The sequence below is a fragment of the Genypterus blacodes genome, unplaced genomic scaffold (genome assembly GCF_046128005.1).
Source record: "Genypterus blacodes isolate CSIRO-AG114 ecotype Tasmania unplaced genomic scaffold, CSIRO-AGI_Gbla_v1 ptg000067l_1, whole genome shotgun sequence".
Classification (NCBI taxonomy): domain Eukaryota; kingdom Metazoa; phylum Chordata; class Actinopteri; order Ophidiiformes; family Ophidiidae; genus Genypterus; species Genypterus blacodes.
In genome coordinates, this window is record NW_027466879.1 from 16,594,015 (window position 1) to 16,612,788 (window position 18,774).

At 41.8% G+C, this 18,774-nt stretch overlaps 1 protein-coding gene across 1 annotated transcript in view; it reads left to right on the forward strand.

Moving 5' to 3' along the window:
* Nucleotides 1-18,774, forward strand: part of ush2a (Usher syndrome 2A (autosomal recessive, mild)) — a 169,448-nt gene that overhangs the window by 83,085 nt on the left and 67,589 nt on the right. The window contains 10 exon segments of the mRNA XM_076156076.1: nt 1,546-1,693; nt 3,177-3,319; nt 11,028-11,746; nt 11,849-12,018; nt 12,157-12,323; nt 12,587-12,675; nt 15,661-15,995; nt 17,251-17,406; nt 17,867-18,030; nt 18,155-18,364. Of these exon segments, the coding sequence (XP_076012191.1) occupies nt 1,546-1,693; nt 3,177-3,319; nt 11,028-11,746; nt 11,849-12,018; nt 12,157-12,323; nt 12,587-12,675; nt 15,661-15,995; nt 17,251-17,406; nt 17,867-18,030; nt 18,155-18,364 (2,301 nt within the window).

Here is an 18,774-nt window from a genome sequence, read left to right on the forward strand (position 1 = left end):
AGACAGAAAAGCAGAGGAGGAGGAGAGCAGAGAGAGAGAAGTGAACATAAAAGTGCATAGTTTAAAACGATTAGTGACACCTCTGATATTGTACCTGCTAACACAGCATGAAAGAGACACAGGCTCACCAGCAGTGTGTCTTTGGATGGGGTGTGTGTGTGTTTGTGTGTGCTTGTGCGTGTGTGTGTGTGTGTGCGTGCATGTGTGCATGTGTGCGCGCGCAAGTGTGTGCGTGCAAGTGTGTGCGCGTGCGTACCTGTTCAACTTGGATTCCACATGCATATGAAAAGACAATTCATTCATGAGAACATTAGATTAGTCCGGTTTTGAACGAAGTCCTTAGTTATTTATTAAATGATTATGTAGAAAAATGCATTAAAATATTCATAAGCAATTATTTATGTTAACACTCCTATTTTGATGCATGCCTTATGTTGTTTTCACTCCCAGTGTCTTTAGAGTCAGTTGGAGTGTGTGAATTCATATCGTACCTTTTCATTGTTCTGCTCCTTTTGTTGTCAGATTCATATCACACTAGTCGGTAACAGACACACACACACAAATGCACAGAGAGAGTCTAGGGTGGTGACAAAATTGCAAACAGAGGCAAAACATTGGCTTACACACAAACTGCCAACACACATATACACGAATGGGCAAACCGACCAGGTACTTGAGGCCTCACCATACATATACTGTGTATATGAGATGAGTGGTTAGAGTGGAGTGAAGATGCTCCATGCCTTAAGAATGCCTTAAAAGATAGCCATTACTGTGATGATTTATGCTGGTGAAACCCCATTAATGTTATTCTGAAGCAGTGTTCACAGAGCTGTTATGACATGTTTTTTCCAAATGCTCAAGACACTTTTTATCACATATTTTGTGTGTGTGGGGGGTCTAACAGCCATCTCAAAGATAAGATGTCTTCAGCAATCAGAGTCTTGTTGTCGTGGAAATAGACTAGTGTGTTTGATTGAAGGATCACTTTATACATTGGAGCCTACTTTCATTTTGCAGAGGCAACACTACCGTCACTATCATTTCTCCTTCTATTTGTTGTCCTTTATCACTTGTCTTTCCCTGTATCCTCTTTTTTTTAAGCTAAGAGCTTTGCTATTATGGTAAATCAAGTTGTTTTACTGATTTTCCAACACTAACGCTCTGTGTGTTTGAGTGTGTGTCAGAGAGAGGTTATACTGGTAGTATATTGTAACAGTGGGAGCTTGTTGTTGCTGTCTGACCTTTTTTTTTTTTTTTTTTTTTTACAATATTTAATACAGTATTTGATACAATATTTATTTTTTCTGATCTTTATAAGACAAGTACTTTCAGTTCAGTGTTACTGTTTCCGCTCCAACCAGACTCATTCCTAGACAGAGGTCAGTGGGAAAGGAAAGCTGGTTTAATAGAAATAGGCATTCTGTGAGCAATGAGATTAGTAATGCAAAGATGAAATTAACAGGTTTTGTTTGACTCTTGATCTCTTTTTCAACATCTCTGCATTTTTCATCACCGGTTCCTCCCTGATTTCTCCCTCCATAGCCCCAGATGGTTTGTCACCGCCGTGGTTGGTCCATGCCACTGGTGCCAGTCTGAATGTATCCTGGTCTCTCCCTGCTCAAGCCAACGCACCAGGCCCACTGCACTATAGCCTGCAAATGAGGACTTCACTACAGAGGCCTGTGATACGGTGAGCTCATAATTAACTGACTTACGTGCAAATTTAAGTACAGTGATCCACAATGTGAACCATAACATGATAAGAAATAACATAATGAGAGAGTGACACATATGTTCACCAAGTTCCTCACAAAGGAGACACAAACGATACTATCATATACATATCACATACATATGCACAGAGAGCTTAAGGATATGAACACACACATATCCATACACAGGGTTACATTATACAGTACAGCTGAACATGTCACATCAGTATGACAGAGTATCAGAAAATCAGAGAGGGAATGAGCTGGAAGGACAGGGGGCTGAAGTCAAAAACACAAAAAAAGCAAAGGGAGAGTAGAGAGAAAGGGAAGAGAAAATGTGATAAAATGAAAGGAGAGAGAGGGTGTGCATCTGATATGTATTCATTACATGCTTCCTGACAACAAATTGCAATTTAATCCAAGAAGAGGAGGCTCTCGTTCTGTGGTAATAAATAAATGACTAGCTACATGTATTATATATCAGACAGCCATGCCCTCCTCCTCTTCTGCTATGGATATCTCATTGTTCCCTGATTTATTCATTCATTCATCCCTTCTATCCATCTGATGCTAAATGGTCAATGGTCCCTCATTTATGACAATATTCTTTTACTTTGTCCCAGATTCCATTGTATGATTATATGGGTTCAGATGTGACATGAGGATATGATGAAAAGCAAGGAAAAATATTGTACACATTGAGTCCATGTCAACATAATCCCTTTCTAGTGATTGGATGAAATGTATTTCAAACCACTGCACTTAATTGACAATGAATTTTATTTACATTAAAAATGCAGTCATTTATTTATTTTCTTTAAATGTATTGTCTGTTGTTTCAATGTTGAAATGTATTCCCTCTGAGAAAGAAGCAACCTTTTCCAGTTTTCCCAGCTTAACATTTTGTATCAAAAACATTTGTGGTATGCAGGTAAAGGGCTTGGCTAAATTATCTGGATATGATCCACTTCTCTACTTAACAAAAAAAAATACTGAATCAGAACCAGCATTTGCTCTCGTCAGAGTCAAGCAGAGTAAAGCGAGGCAGAAGCAAATGCTGTCCTAACGTTTGATCGACTACAAGAATTGTGTTGCAATTAGTCAATCCATAAAAACACATTCAGGGAAGCACAGGGAGTGCCATATCTCCATGGTTTGGCATGATAGAGCCAAATGTGGAGAGAAAAAAACTGTACTGAAGAGAAATGTAATAAATTGCTAATTGAGATAGGAATCATCATTGAGCATAGCAAAGTACATAATAGCTTGGCAGTGACTAGCGACAAGATGGGTTTACTACACTAAATAGTCTAAACATGGCCCAGGAGTACTTTTTGGTAACAGATTTGGTGATAGTTTTTATTTTCTAAAAAAAAACGAGAAAATAGTGCCTGTATGTTTACCAGAGCTCTTTGTCTGACTTTAGGTGTGTACTGTATGCTTGTGTCCATCCACTTCTAGGCTCTTGGAAAACACAACGGACACCTTCTCCTATTATGTTGGCAACCTGTCTCCATACACACAATACATGTTCAGAGTGGTGGTTTCACACACACATGGGCAGACAGCCAGCCCCTGGTCCAGCTTCTACACCGCAGAGGACAGTAAGTAAAAACACACATACACTCCCTTATTTGATACACAGAAAGACACAGATAGATGCATTCATGTTAAAAACTAGAGACAAACAAACATGATAAAGGAAAGTCATAAGACATTGAAGACATTTTTACATATAAGATAGAGACAGAGAGTCATAGACATTTGAACATAAAGATATGAAACAGAAGTGGGGTAAGAATAAAAAGGATAGAAAAAGCTCTTTCTTTGGTGTACCTGCATTTAGGCTTAAATCACTCTGGAATAATGTTTATGTCAAAAGTCAACATGTTGGCTGCCATCTATGCTATATCTACATTTTGGTTTTGCGGTACAGTTGAATCACTCAGAGGGCTTTGCATTAGGAATATGTTGCAGTGTGCAGTGGAGAGTAAGCTGTTCCTGTAGTGCAGTGGGTTACAGTGAACAAACAGAACGGAAAATTATCGGAAATGAGTCAAGCTGTACATAGACAATATCGATCAATTCGTGAATTGCGTCCTCAAGATCGGCTCAGGATATATTTCGACCAAACCAAAAAAGAAGAAAGTCAGCAAAATAGTGATAGAAATAGAAAGGAGAGAAAGAGCTGTTAAAAGGAAAGAGGTTAGTTAGTTAGTCTGAGTTAAAGGAAAGATAGAAGTGTGATAGGCTTGGACACGTTGACAATGATATGAGCGGCATTTGCATACTGTAAGGTGTGTGTATCTGTGTATGTGAGTGACCTAGCCAGTGTCATTGTGGGCTAATTGCTGTAATAGAATCATATTAGCCACTGGAACAGCCTCCTCAGTGCAAAGTTATAAATTAATTAGTACCACACTATTATCACATACATTATCATTAAGCAGCTGAGATTTGCATACACTGCATACACGCACATGTACACACTAAGAAATGTCTATGTACACATGTATGTGTGGTACGCATACATTCACGTGAACACACAAGCAGTTACACACACTGATGCACATGCACACACATGATTACCAACATCAGGATGTATTAAATTATGGCCTTGTGCTTTCCTCATTGCTATGCAAAATAAAATTCCTTCCAGCAAACACACACTTTGACACGTGCACGCACCCACACCTCATCTATACAGCTAAAGTGGGCTTTTGTTATAGCTTTGTTTGTGTCCACACGTGTTTGAGTCTGTACCTGTGTGCGTGTGTGTAGACAGTAATAGATGTGTTCAATCGGTCACACTGTGCCCCATCGTTCAAACCTCCATCCCTCTCCTAATTCCTCTCTCTCCCTCCCTCAGGCTGCCTCACACGCACACACTGAGAACATGTGTCAAACACACACACCTCCTTGTCCTCCTTATCAATCACACACCTACTCATGCTCACAAGCAATAACACAGTCATGAGGTTGCATGCAGACAAACTCACCCATAGCCCTAAAAGCACATACACACAGACTACAAGTAAAACACAACATCATCCACACAGTCATCATGACACACACATATACAAACACAGCATTTTCACATGTGACCTTAACATATCTGTACATCTTTCCACTCCTTTACATACAGTACATACTTTGGCATTGTGAGAAGGTGAGAGGAGCTGACAACGTAACAGTGCTTATGAGGCCTTAACCGTGTACTGCTATGTGAAATGTGTGTGTCAGAGAGAAAGAATGTGTGTGCTGTACTTGCAAGGTTTTTGTGCACGGTTAAGGTTGTATTTTCCTTTTTGCTTGAGTTAATATGTGTGAATTCTGCTTCGCTCATACAACAAACGTACATAATAACTACATGCTTTAATAGCTTTTGAAATCATACTCAATTACATATAAAAGCAACTGCTAAGCTTGTCATTTTTTTGTGTGAGCTCAGATTAGTGGAATGAAGCCTTTCCGAGAGTGCGGCGAAAAATTACACATCCATGCAAGGAAAATTCAATCTGGCGGCAGTCAGTTTTCTCCGTTGGTTTAAATCCCTTTTTATTAAAGCTTCCATCCCTATCATGTGTGTCGTATTGTTATGGTAGAAGCATTTTTGTGCATGTACATCGATTGGACATACTTCAACAATAGCGCGTATGTCGTTGATGTCTTACCTAATACTCAGTTTTAAAATGTCAGATTTAGATGTGAATCATTTTTAAATCCTGCTGACACAGATGGTTCTCAATAGGTCAATAGTTTCCCCTTTTCTATCCTAAAGGTGATTAGGTAAGATTATATGTTTTTTTGAACATGTGAGCTCCATTTTCAAACTTTACAAAGGTCCCACATCATAGCATAGTGCATTCTGGGACAGTGATTAACAACATGGTTTCTAGTATATGTACCATTTTATGTGCACTTATTCTGCTATCGCTCTTTCTCTCTCTTGGATGCTTTCCCTTTTCTCTCCCTTTCTTTTCTTTGTCATCCCTCTTCTTGTTTCCTCTCTTCTATGGGATTTTCTTTGTTTTCGCATTGGTGGGCTTCATCGTTTCATTTTTGAAGAGTGAGACCAAACAGGGATGATGGAAGGAGAAAAACAAAGAGCGGCAAGAAAATAAAACATGAGGAAAGGGAAAGTGAAGAAAGGAAAAAACAGGAGAGAGCAAAAAAGGTATAATGAGAAACTGAAGAAAAGAGAGTGAGAGAAGAAAGGAAGGGACTAATGACAGAACAGAGAAAGAAGGAGACCCACGCTTCCTCCTTTCCTTTTTATCATTCCATTAAAGTTTTATATCCATCTTTTTAATGTAATTTGGTCCCTATGAATTCCTGCTGCTGCAGAACAGACAGACGGCTCCTGTGAACATAAACTCTAGCTGTGTTGGACAGCTCCCTTTCCTCTGTCTATTCCCATGTTCACACCAGCTAAGTGATCTAAGAGAGAGTGTGTGCACGTGTGCGAGGGTATATGTGTGTGTTTGTACAAGGACGGCAAAGACGTGTGTGCGTGTGCGTGTGTTACAGGGAGTATGAATCAAGAGCAGTTTTGACAAAATGATCTGTGCGAAGCAGTCCTACAAAGTGAAAGGGTGTGTGTGTGTGTTTGTGTGTGTGTGTGTGTGTGTGTGTGTGTGTGTGTGTGTGTGTGTGTGTGTGTGTGTGTGTGTGTGTGTGTGTGTGTGTGTGTGTGTGTGTGTGTGTGTGTGTGTGTGTGTGTGTGTGTGTGTGTGTGTGCGCGTGCGTGTGCGTGTTAGCTGAGACTGAAACAGGATGTTTAAAGAATGGTTGCCAGGACTGAGAGTAGAGATAATGACAGAACACAAAGAATTCATGTTATTTAATGAATTTGTTGAATTGGAATGGATAGGACTGAATTAATAGAAATGCTTCACCTTACTTTGCCCAGTATTTTGTTCAGTTGCTTCTTCAAAGGAGATATTGCTGAGATGTGAGCAAAATCCCATCCTTATTTTACATATCAAGGATTACAATATTAACACACTGCACACACATTATGTGCACATGTAATTATGTGTTGCTTTTACCGGTAGAGATGCTAAGAAATGCTTTTTCATTTGTTCCATTTTCAAGGCTTACCTGGAATATTTTACTACATTCCCGGGAGAACAACCATCTCTAATCAATACACACCAACATCTACACATTTTATTTTTAAAGCAATGCAGTGGTAAATATCTGTTTACATCAGAAGGTTACCGGGAATAAAGTGAATCACTCACTCTCCAAATAGTCTCTGTGTCACAATGACATGAAGAATACTTTATGTGATTGACATTTCATAGGTATCATCATGGCTGTAGTTGCACCAAAGCTAATGCACATTATGCTATTATGGATACAAATCAAGCCAGTGTGACCTTTCTCGTACATTATCCTCTTTCTCATATGCTCATCTTAGTCCATTTTAAGTATGTTCAGAGGCAGCAATGACATTAAATAATCTTGAGAAAATGTAAAGACACGAAAAGCAATGTAAATTCTCACCGTATTGCTCCTCACGTTTTGACACCATGTCATAAGCATCTTGATAACAGTAAAGCTCAGCGTTTGTCCTCATTATGACTCCTAGGAGCCTTGAATCACCTTCAAAAGCCCAGTCACCCTCATATACATGTCCACAAACACACACATATACACACACACACCCTGTGCAAGGCTAAAAATAATACCCTTCATTTTCTCTTCACATGAATACACACTGATATACACACATAAATACACACAGATGGGCCCAGGCCCCCACACACACATACACACGGATCTACATGTATACACCCACAGATACACACATACACAGACCTTCCGCCTCCCCCTCTTCCAGCCCTTGTCAGTTGATTGTGTTATTACTATGCTAACCAAATCCTTATAAATGTGATTTAAGGCTTGGTGGCCCTGCACTCCTGTTTTAGCCTTCTGCTACTGTGTTTTACTGGGGAGAGGAGGAGTAAAGGGGGAGGGGGGCTGAGGAGGGAGCGATGAAGGGAGGGAACCGGGAGAAAGAAAGAGGGAAGACAGGAGAAAAGAGGACGGGACGTGGGTAGTAAAGAGATAGGGATGGAGAGAGAGAAAAAGAGGAAGGCGAATGCTGAGAAGGTAGAAGGTAACAGTTTGGAAAGAGAGGAAGAACGATGTCAGTAACAGCAGAGGCGAGCAGGAACGGAAGGAAGATAGAAAACAAGGTAAAGTCAGAGTCAGGAAGCGTGAGGGAAAGACAGAGAGAGGGATGTGGGTTGCAACGCAGTCCTGCTTCGCATTCCTCCGCTCCTTTCCTGCTATCCAGAGAGCAGTAAAGCGTCAGTAAAATAAAAAAAAGGGGGGAAAAAAGCATCACCTGCATCTTAAATGAAAATTTCAATTGAAAAACTTAACAGCCCTTCAAATTGCAGAATTTTACACGCGCCAGTAAAGCCTAAATAACACTCAACACTAAGAGGGGCGAGGGAGCGTGGGGGAGGGGAGGAGAGGGGGAATCAGGGAAGAATGGGGTAACAACAGAGGTTATTTGGGGTGGATGAAGTGGGTTGGATCAAGGTGATTGGGCAATTCAGAGCCTTCTATCTTCCTTATGTCTTTCTTCATGGTGTCTGTCCTTCCCTGTCTATTTGTCTTTGTCTATTCTTGCATGGTCATCATGGGGAAATGCAGCAAAGCAGACTGAAACATAGTCACACTGACAGACAGATGGACAGTGTCTAATTAGACAAACAGTTGGAGAGGAAAGTCTTTACCCAGTCCCTCAGCCCCCCTCAGAGAGGGAGACGCGCACACAGACAGGCACACGATGAGACAGGCAGGCATGTGCATGGACAGGGAGACAGGCTCCTTGGATATTCGTGGCGTTCACTAGACCTTTGGTGGTAATTGAATCAGTGTGAGTGCTGAGTAGAGCTAGCATAAAAACCTGTTAACCTGAAAGGTCAATCTCTGCATTGTTTATTTAGCAGGGAGACAGGAGAGAGGGGAGCGAGAGAGAGAGAATTAGTAGGGGGAGAAAAAAAGGGAGGGAGAGGTGGTGGGTCAAAAAGAATGAGAAAAAAGGGGCCAGGGACAGGAAGAGGGGATGATGAGGGGACAGACAAACGGAGAGATGAAGTATGAACGGAAGATGTTGTTTGTGGGGCCGTTTGTGATCTGTAAAATCAACCAAGCTTAACATTACCATTTCATACTGTTGTATCTGTGAGGGAGATCAAAAAAGGTGTGTGTGTGTGTGTGTGTGTGTGTGTGTGTGTGTGTGTGTGTGTGTGTGTGTGTGTGTGTGTGTGTGTGTGTGTGTGTGTGTGTGTGTGTGTGTGTGTGTGTGTGTGTGTGTGTGTGTGCTGTGTTTCGTTATAATATTCTGTCGAAATCTGGACTCTTTTTGGTATTGGTCTCTGTACATTCAACATTCTGAAACAGTTTTTTTCCTTTGTCATTTACTAATATCACACTAGTTCACAATTGACAGAACTGCTACAAGGGTAGGTCTGTCCAGCTTACTCACAGAATAAGTATTTGGAAGAAGAGCTCAGATTAGTTTACCTATTTATGTTTGGTTTGTGTTCTGAATCTTCTCAGATCTTTCAAAAGTTTCTGTAAAAAGCACTGGCAATTGTAACCAAATAGGAGTGTAAACTTTGGAGCTGTTCTTTTATTGAACATTGCATTACAGACAATGTGACAACAACCCTGTTTTGGGGACAGTGACCTGAACTTGAACAACCCTGGTGAAATGCTGACTCTTTGGCAATGCAGTCTGTTTGAAGTGGTCTGCAATTCACACCTACTCAACCTTCTCTCATCCATGGGTGCTGGAGTACAGTATACTCATGCTGCACACTTCCACACTTTATATAACATACAGTCATGAACACATAGTCTCACTCATCCTCTCTCTCTCTCTCTCTCTTTCAACCACACGCGCGAGCACACACCCTGCCATCTGGGAAAGCCGTTAGCGGTTAGCGGTAGCACTTAGCGACGCAGCACGCTCCCTCAGCCCGCTCAGTCACCTTGATCTGCCTGCCCTTCACACAGCACCATTACCGCTATACTGCATCACTGTGGGTGTGAGCACGTGAGTGTGTGCTTAGGAAGAGTGCACCGGCATCAACGTGTGTGTGTGTGTGTGTGTGAGGGGGGTGGGATGTATATGCACATGAATCTGTGTGTCCATTATAGAGCAGTACAGTGTGATCTAAATGCAGGAGGAGGGAATGGGGGGGGGGGATATTACCTTCAAATGAGCTTCCACACTGACCAGTCTTGTGTAGGTGTGTCTGTTCTTTGATTTGCTTGTATACATATGTGGGTGTGAGTGTATGTTCAAATTGTAAACAAGGTTTTAAAGTTGCTGTGTGAAAGTTGAAAGGAGTGTTGGCATAGTGTACAAAAACACTTTTCTATTATCTCTCAGGTAACAGAAGCCAATACCTGTTCTGTCAGAACTGCATCACAGATCTGCATATGTGGGGCTACATCTATATCATCTCATTCATTTCACCTGAGAGGTGCACTCAGGCAGGACTAGAGTCAAAGCATAAATAGTTTTACCCCCTGCAGGCTTCATTGTAATTTTTTAACATAAGGTCGCTTGGGTTGTCTATTACATTTTGACAATTTGCCATTTGTTAACTACCTGTGTTACTTATTTTGACTTTGTTAATTTTAATGTAGTCCGAACAGCTTTCGTCATTTCACAGCTCAAACATACTCATCTTGCCTCACAAGTGTATACATGCCAGACATTTACTTTGTGGGTCAAGAATTCAAAAGTCTCTTGTTGTCCATGGTGAATGCAGTATTGGGCCTAACTGTCTGGGAACCACGTAGCAAGATTGTTTTATATCATAAAGTGATTGTGGGTTGTCTGTAACCTTTTGACATTTTATTGTTTCTGTTTACTACCTGGGTTACATACCAATTTTGAGTTGATGGACATTGATTCAATATCCACAGACTCACTTGCGTGCGTACACACACACACACTCACACGCACACGCACGCACACTGTATAAGTCTATAAATACAATCAGCATTGCCAAAGGGGAAACACTGAGAGAGAGAGTTTCTGTGTTAATCCCTTGAATAGGGTTGGCCAAATCACTCTTTGTCCTTCTCATGTCATTCTTCGTTTTAGTAGTCAAATTATTCTCTCAAACAAATCTCTCTCTGCACTTTTACCTTCTCCTTAACAGACGCTTGCTCTCATATGTGCACACAAAGAGTATATTTGTCTCTTGCTTTTTCCCTTTTCTTCTTTCTGCAGTTGCTTTCTCTCCTTGTTTGTTTCTTTCTCCCCTTCAGGTCCAGGACCAGTGGCAACCCCAGCTGTGTCAGGGCTCCAGCCTCGTAGTGTAACAGTTTCCTGGGTTTCTCCTGCCCAGCCAAATGGCCTCATCACCAATTACACCCTTTATCTCCACCTCAGCTCTAACTCTGATTTAGATGCCAAACCCAGCTTGCTCTCCAGCAACAGCACAGGCCTCAGCTCCACCTTACTGCCTAACCCCAACCCTCTGCCCAGCACTGCTGCTACTGAAGGTCCTCACCTTGACTCAGGTCTTAGCCTCAGGCCAGCATCTAATATTACCACCTCAGGCTCAAGCCACATATCTATATCTACTGCCAACACAGACACTTATAACAGCTCAAGCACAATCCAAGGCACTTTACCCAACCTACCCCCTTACCTTGTCTCCAGCTCCACTCCTAATAACCCTGTCAACCAGACTGGGGTCAATAATGTAAACAGGACAAGCCAAGGCCCCAGTTCTAGCTCCTTCGGTCCTACTGAACCTAATACTGTCTCCAGTCGTAACCCCTTACAGTCTGATCTGGATTTTCATGTAACTAGTCCTAATACTGTACATACTACAAAACAAGACCCTTCCAACCCATCCTATCACAATACAATTAGCTCAGCCTCAGACTTCAGCTCATCCCATCTATCAGTCACTGTACCAGGAAACACCACTACCTACACTTTCTTCAACCTGCTGCCATACCACCCCTACAAAATCCAGGTATGATATGCTTTTATGATTTAACATTTTTGGAATAAGTACCAAAAGGCACAACAGCATAAATATTAAATACCACATTGTGTCTGTTTTTTTAACATCTAGGTGGTAGCCTGCACTAGCGTAGGTTGTTCAGCGGCTGGGCTATTTCAGTACTTTCATACCCTCCCAGCTCCTCCTGAAAAGGTTCCTGCACCTTACCTCTACTCTGAAACCCCCACTTCTGTCCTTTTGTCATGGGGAGCACCGGAGCGTAGCAATGGGCCACTGGAACGGTAAGAGCTGATCACGTCTGTAATAAGTGTAGGTGTTGTCCTACTGTTTATTATTAATTGTTTGTTGTTTATTTATTGATACTCTTTACTATATTAACAAGCACTCAAGGATTGTCTTTCATGTTTTACTGGGTACAGGTGGCTGGTAGAGCGAAGAGTGGCTGGTACCAATCAAGTCTCCACTGTCGGTGATCTCCCACCAGACCCCCCTCCACTTTCCTTCCTTGACTCTTCATCAGCTCTTAGTCCCTGGACTACTTACCAGTATCGATTGGTGCTCCACAACCAGGCTGGTAGCACCACAGGTAAGGCAAGGATAAACAGCACAGCTGAGGATTCATTCAAGAGAATATAAGCAGTATTAGTTTGAGACAAATATCTAGTTGTAAACAATCTTAAAGATTTTTCAGGACTCTTCGAATTAGTTCTTATCTTCTTAGACTTGTTGATCACTCGGACCTGGTGAATAGTGATAGACCAAAGGAGCCACATGAAGCTTCTTGCTCAGTAGTGATGCTGTCATTATTGTAGGATCAGTAACCATGTATTGTTCCACATGTACTTGCAGGACCCTGGATCAATATAACCACCAAACCTTCTCGACCTGCTGGGCTCAGTCGTCCGAGGGTGAGAGTCCTGGGACCAGATTCAATCCAGGTAAGAGCACTTTGGTTTCTCGTTTAGTCTACTATTTTAAATACAATTTAGAAGATCTGTGTTAACACAGGGGCGATTGATTAGTTTGAACCCTAACCTAATTGTGGGGAACCACACAACTTTATGGAGAGTCTGATGTCAATCTGGTTGTTGAAGCAGCAGAAAAGACAAAGCAAAGTCATACTGAGTCCTCTGTCTCTGTCTGTTGGGATTTAATGAGAAAGAAAAACATTCAATCCAAGGTCCCCTTCAGAAAATGGGAGGGGCTGTGACCCTGTCTGAGGCAGCTTCCTTCCTGTCCGCCATTTTGAATGAGCGGGCACAGTTAAATTCCACCACTGACTAATCCCACATCAAGGCCTATCAGTGTAAGGCACAGCAAAACTACACTATGCATGCACACACACACCCATGCATACACTCACATCCCTGCAGTAAAGCTAACTGCAGAAAAATGCTAATGCCTGTCATCATTTCAGAACCGCCCCTGTCATTTCTGCAGCAGCACAGCTTTAGAGGTCACAGGTCCGAGAGGGAAAATGTTCCTTCCTGGTTGTGTCTAATTGGACAGACAAGCTGGCTGCTTCCTAGTTACCAATTGACCTTGACATCACAGAGAGGATTTGGAGTCTTCTCCTTCATTCTCTTGATTATTCTTTTCCGTTCTCCTTTGCATATCACTCCCTTGTTGCTGAGGTGCTCAGTCACTCTCACTAACCAACACCCTCCTGTCCTTCCTTTGCAAATATTTTGTTTTATATTAAGTTTACTCATTCTACAAAATAGGTATAAACCAAGCAGCCTAACAATTTTGGAAATATGTTGAGCAGTACCAACTAGATGTACTTAGACTCAATTCCCTGGCCCTGGGGTGGTCTCACTTCTGCTCAGGGGTTTTTAGAGATAAATTCTGTTTAGATCCTCAAGTCCCTGGCTAGCTGCCTGGCATTTTGAAGTTTCTCCCTGACAGATTGTTGTGAAAAAAATCTTCCATGAAGGTTGAGGTACGGGGTACTCATTGAAGAAACGGAGGGGATTCTTCAACTTCTGATTCTATAGACCTACCAGGAGATTTCAAAAAAGCTCCTAACAACTTAATTTACAAACAAAACCTTTTACCTATGGCTAGAAAGAGGTAAATGTTTTGTTCTTGCATTCACATGTGTGTGATCAAGAGATTTTGGGTGGTGATGTGGTTCAAAAGTAATAATTTTAATGTTAATGTTGTTTGTTATTCTTACAGTTGTTATATCTGCCAAGATAGCTGGAGGTTTTTACTCATGCAGCCTTGTTTGTCTCTTACCAGAATATCTCAAAGACATCCAAGTGACAGGAATGGTGACATTGAAATAAAAAGCAAAGTGTGTATTATTGTCTGGTGTCAAGACTGGAGATGTCCTAGCTCGTCCTCATTTTTCATTGAATAGACTTGCAACAGCATTGACACACATCCTCTATACACTGCCTTTCCCTTAATCATATACACATACTCATACGGTATAGAGACAGAGACGGACACACACACACACACACACAGGCCTTAGCCTTAGTGCTCTGTGTCAGCCATGGGTCTCTGCTGTCTTCACCATCTCCAGATTGCATCAGGCTGTTCAATCTGTAAATGACTTCCTCCACAAAAGCACACCCTGCACGCACTTTGGGAAATGAGCTACCTAACTCAACATGACCCTGCCTACATGTCGTTGTGTGTGTGAATGGCTGGGAGTGTGCACGTGTGTCCTGTATCACCTCACCTTGTCGCCCATTAAAGGTATATCATTGTGCATGAGACATAATTGTTCTTAACATTAATTCACAATGCTCTCATCAGCACACTGACTTTCATAATCACCTAAGCTTATGAGTGAGAGTAAGCTCTGAACTGATTAAATATTGTACATGACTGTGTCAGTAATTTTTACCTCTGCCAATGTTTTTCATCCACGTTAGCTTGGATTAACATTTGGACACCTTTGAAGCCTTCACTACATATTAATCTAACTGTTATCTATTAATTATCAGAGGATTTTTAGCGATTTAAGACAGGTATTGAATTTGTTTAAAGATAATGATTAAGCAATTGCTGTAAGAAGCCCGATGTTCGAATTGAAAACTCGGGGCAGGCAACACGCGAAAAAATTATTCCTTCGTTTTGACACGTCAACGTTGGGTTAAGTATCCGGCCCAGTTAGACTCAGAAATCCAATCTTGGCTGACAGGTTCAGGTTCGGATAAAGATTTGAAGCCCAATCTAAGCTCTAGTGTGTGTGTGTGTGTGTGTGTGTGTGTGTACGCGCCTGTGCGCGCCTGTGCACATGCTTGCGTGCGTGACTTCACTTCCATTCTAAAATGCTGACAGACTGGACAGTTTTCAAATCAGATGCAGTGCTGGACGACACAAGCTTTGTTTTTGCATGGAGCAATTCCATTACCAGCGGCTTTCATTATTTTAGCTTGGTGGTTGTGCGTGTATTTGAGAGAGAGAGAGAGTGTGTATGTGTGTGTGAACCTTGTTTTAAATGTGATGAAAGGGGTTTTGCTTAATTCAAACTAAGGTTAGCTTTCCTCACAAGAGAGTTGAGCATCACACACACGCACAGTAAACGTGAACAGACGAGGGATCTTATACTGTACATACCTATATATGCGCACAGTTGGATACCACCTACATGAATGTTAGCACTCAAACCTGACCACAGATGAATTTACACACTGGCACAGATATTTGAGTAAGTACACACACGCACACCTGTGCGCACCAACACACACATTCTCGACTTCCTGGAGTTCATCCATCTAAAAGCTTTCTGCCATCCTTAGCTTGCCCGGAACATTTAGAATGCCCAGCCAACCAATGAGATGGGTTTCTTGGGGAACTGGCCCTTTAGTTCTCTCTGTTTTTGTCCGCTATCATGTCACCACTTTGACTTGTATGACTTTTTGAATTATAAAGCCTGTAACTTGAATCTCATTTTTATGTTTCAGATCACATGGTCGCCTCCTCTTATACCCAATGGGGAAATTGACAGCTATGAGATCCGTCTCCCTGAACCTCGCATCTTCCATGAAAGTGGCAACGCTTCTGAGCTTAACATCACCCTAACAGACCTTGTTCCATATACAAACTACAGTGTCACCATATTGGCATGCTCAAAGGGAGGTGGACATGTTGGAGGATGCACGGAAAGCCACCCCAGTCTTGTTACCACATTACCCACTATCCCTCAAGAGCTTGCAGCACTTGCAGTTGTGGCAGTCAGTGAGTCTTTCTTGGCTATATCCTGGCAACCACCAAATTGGCCCAATGGACCTAACATCAGGTAAGATTATTACAGAGGAACCACGGCTTTGTCTACTCCTCAGTTAACCTTTAGCCTACACTGAAACTGTACGAGAAATTGCTGTTTAGCTGAGCTAATTCTGGCAGTTAGCATCACATATAATACTATTTCAGGGCAACTGCACTAATAGATCTAGATCTATGAAGAGAGACTTCCTGACTTCTTTACAGTGCTACAGTGCCACTCATTGGACTGTCTGGATTATGGTCTTTACTTCAGGAAACATGAGTTGCGCCAATCAGCTGTTTTTGTTTTTTTTACTGTTTATAGCAATCATTTATATTTTAGACCCATCAAAAAATATTGCTTTAAAAGTACTTTTTTCTTTAGAGGCTGCGAATGGAACATATGGTACATTACTGCTATCAAACTACTTTGGCAATTTTATTAACTGAAAGAGAAACTGAATCCCAGTTGCATAAAGTGCTCAGCTCAGTTTCTGCATCCACTGTAATGTTATGCAGCCAAAAATATTGTATTTATTTTTTATTTATTGGCTTTATCCGTATACCGTTAGAAAGTGGGCAACCAAGACTCAAATATATGTTGTTGTTAAGAAACACAATCTGGAGTTGATCCACGCCTGCTGCAAAACTTAAGTAAACAGAAAGGAATATGTTAACAAGCTGCTAACATGAGTACCCTGATAATGAGCTAAGTGTTGTGCATTTTTAATCAGTGTTTTCTCAGCCCTAATGCACCATTCTGCTCAGTTTTGTTCTGTCCTGTTTTATTCTGTTGACGATTAGGCCTAAAATAAAGGTCCATTTTTCTGGCAGGCTATTAAAATGCATGAGCCCGTCTCTCTGTTCTGCTCTGCTCAGCCCTGTGTTTGTCTAAGTGGGTTGGTTAAAAGGCGGCATTAAGCCCTTCTCTTCTGATTACAGCAGAAATTAGCATCGCTGTGGGGAGAGGAAAACACAAACCCTGCAGAAAAAAACAACGGAGGGCGGAGTGTAGGGAGGGAGGGATGAGATGCAGTGAACTCAAAAGAATAGAGTTGATGAAAAACACCAGGAGAGGAGGAAAGGAGTGATAAGGAGGAGAGTGGTTATAAAAAGGAAACTGTATGCATGTGTATGTATATTCATGTGTGTGTGTTTACTGCATGTGTTGCAAACATGTTTATCCAAGTTTGAATACATGTGTTGCATTTATGTGTCCATGCATTCCTAAGCATACATTCATGTCCGTGTGTGTGTGTGTGTTTTCTTTTATTCAAATTTCCCCTCAGATATGAGTTGTTCCGACGTAAAACCCACCAGCCCCTGGCCATGGCCGTGGTGCCTACAGTAGCAGCCACTTCCCCTCCCCCCTCTGAAGATCTCCATCGCTGGCTCCATGTTTACTCCGGCACCAAATTGTTCTACCAAGATAAAGGCCTAAGCAGGTGAGATTACTGGAATGAGCTCTAGAGCAAACGCCATCGCAGCAGCAAACCATGTGTGCAGAGCCGATCTGCGAGCTGCCGCTGATGCCGATCTTTTAATACCGCTCAAAGATACATTAAGCAAATATCCCAAAGAATTAAATTGTTTTTCACACAGCGTCCCCTAATCTCAGTTTGGCAGTTTGGTGGAAGCTGATTTTTTCCCCTGTATGCTTGCTAAACGGCTCTGGGTGTGTCTCTACGGTGCTTAATTTGAGTAGTAAACTCGCACAAACTTTTCTCTGGTTTATTGTCTTGAGTTTTATTGACTGTATCAGGAAGTAAATCTCATCGTTTTGAATCTTGACACATCAGTTAAGAAGACTCTGATAACAAAACATCAGCTTTATATTTTAAATTGTCCACAAAAAGTGCAACTGAGACACCACATCATTAAAACAGTGACAATGTCCTTCCACAGATTCACCCGTTACCAGTACCAGTTAGTGGTCCATAACGACGTGGGCTCCTCCTCAGGAGAGATTGTCACTGCGGTCACCATGGGGGGAGTCCCCCTCCACCCCCCATCCCTGTCTGTGCGCCCTATCAATCACACAGCTGTACAGGTCAACTGGAAACAACCCTGTAAGACTACCTGCTCGTGAACATACACGCCCACTCACCCACACACACAATGAATATACCAACAAATGCAAATAAACTTGCACACTATTTTTCACTTATTAATTGTATCTTCTCTGTTTCATAGCTGTGCAAGACCTGCAGGGAGAAGTGGAGTCTTACTTTCTTACGGTGGTTTCTGCCCACTCTACTCAAACATTGGCTTTTCCATCGAAAATCCTTGACACTGTCATAAGTGACCTTTGGCCCAGTACCACATATCTGGTGTCGTTACTGGTGTTCAATGGAGCTCATAATACAACTAAGACAGTGGTCAGCGTCACCACAAAGGATGGAGGTGTGTGTGTGTGTTTTTATACATATGTGGTATTGTCCCAAGAGATCCTAGAGAGGTGTCTTACTTTATCAGCAATGACATCTTTATGGGAGTAAAATATAACAGCTGTCCAAAATCCCTTTGACTTTTCTCTCTTTCCTTCCCCATCTTTTCTCATACTTCTCAAAACTTCTCTCATTCTGTTGTTGTCCTTCCGCCTTCTTTGCTTTGCAGTCCCCTTTTCTGTTCCGTCTTCTTCTCACTAACCCTCTCACAATTCTCTCTGTGTGTCTCTATAATCATATGTCAGAGGCTGCTCGCTTTCTCTCTAATCTGAGCAGTATAATAAAAAGTGCATTAAAAACATTAGAAAATCATTAGGTGCTAAAGGCAAAGCACGGCTCGTTTAACTGAGAGGGCTCTGGAGGTAA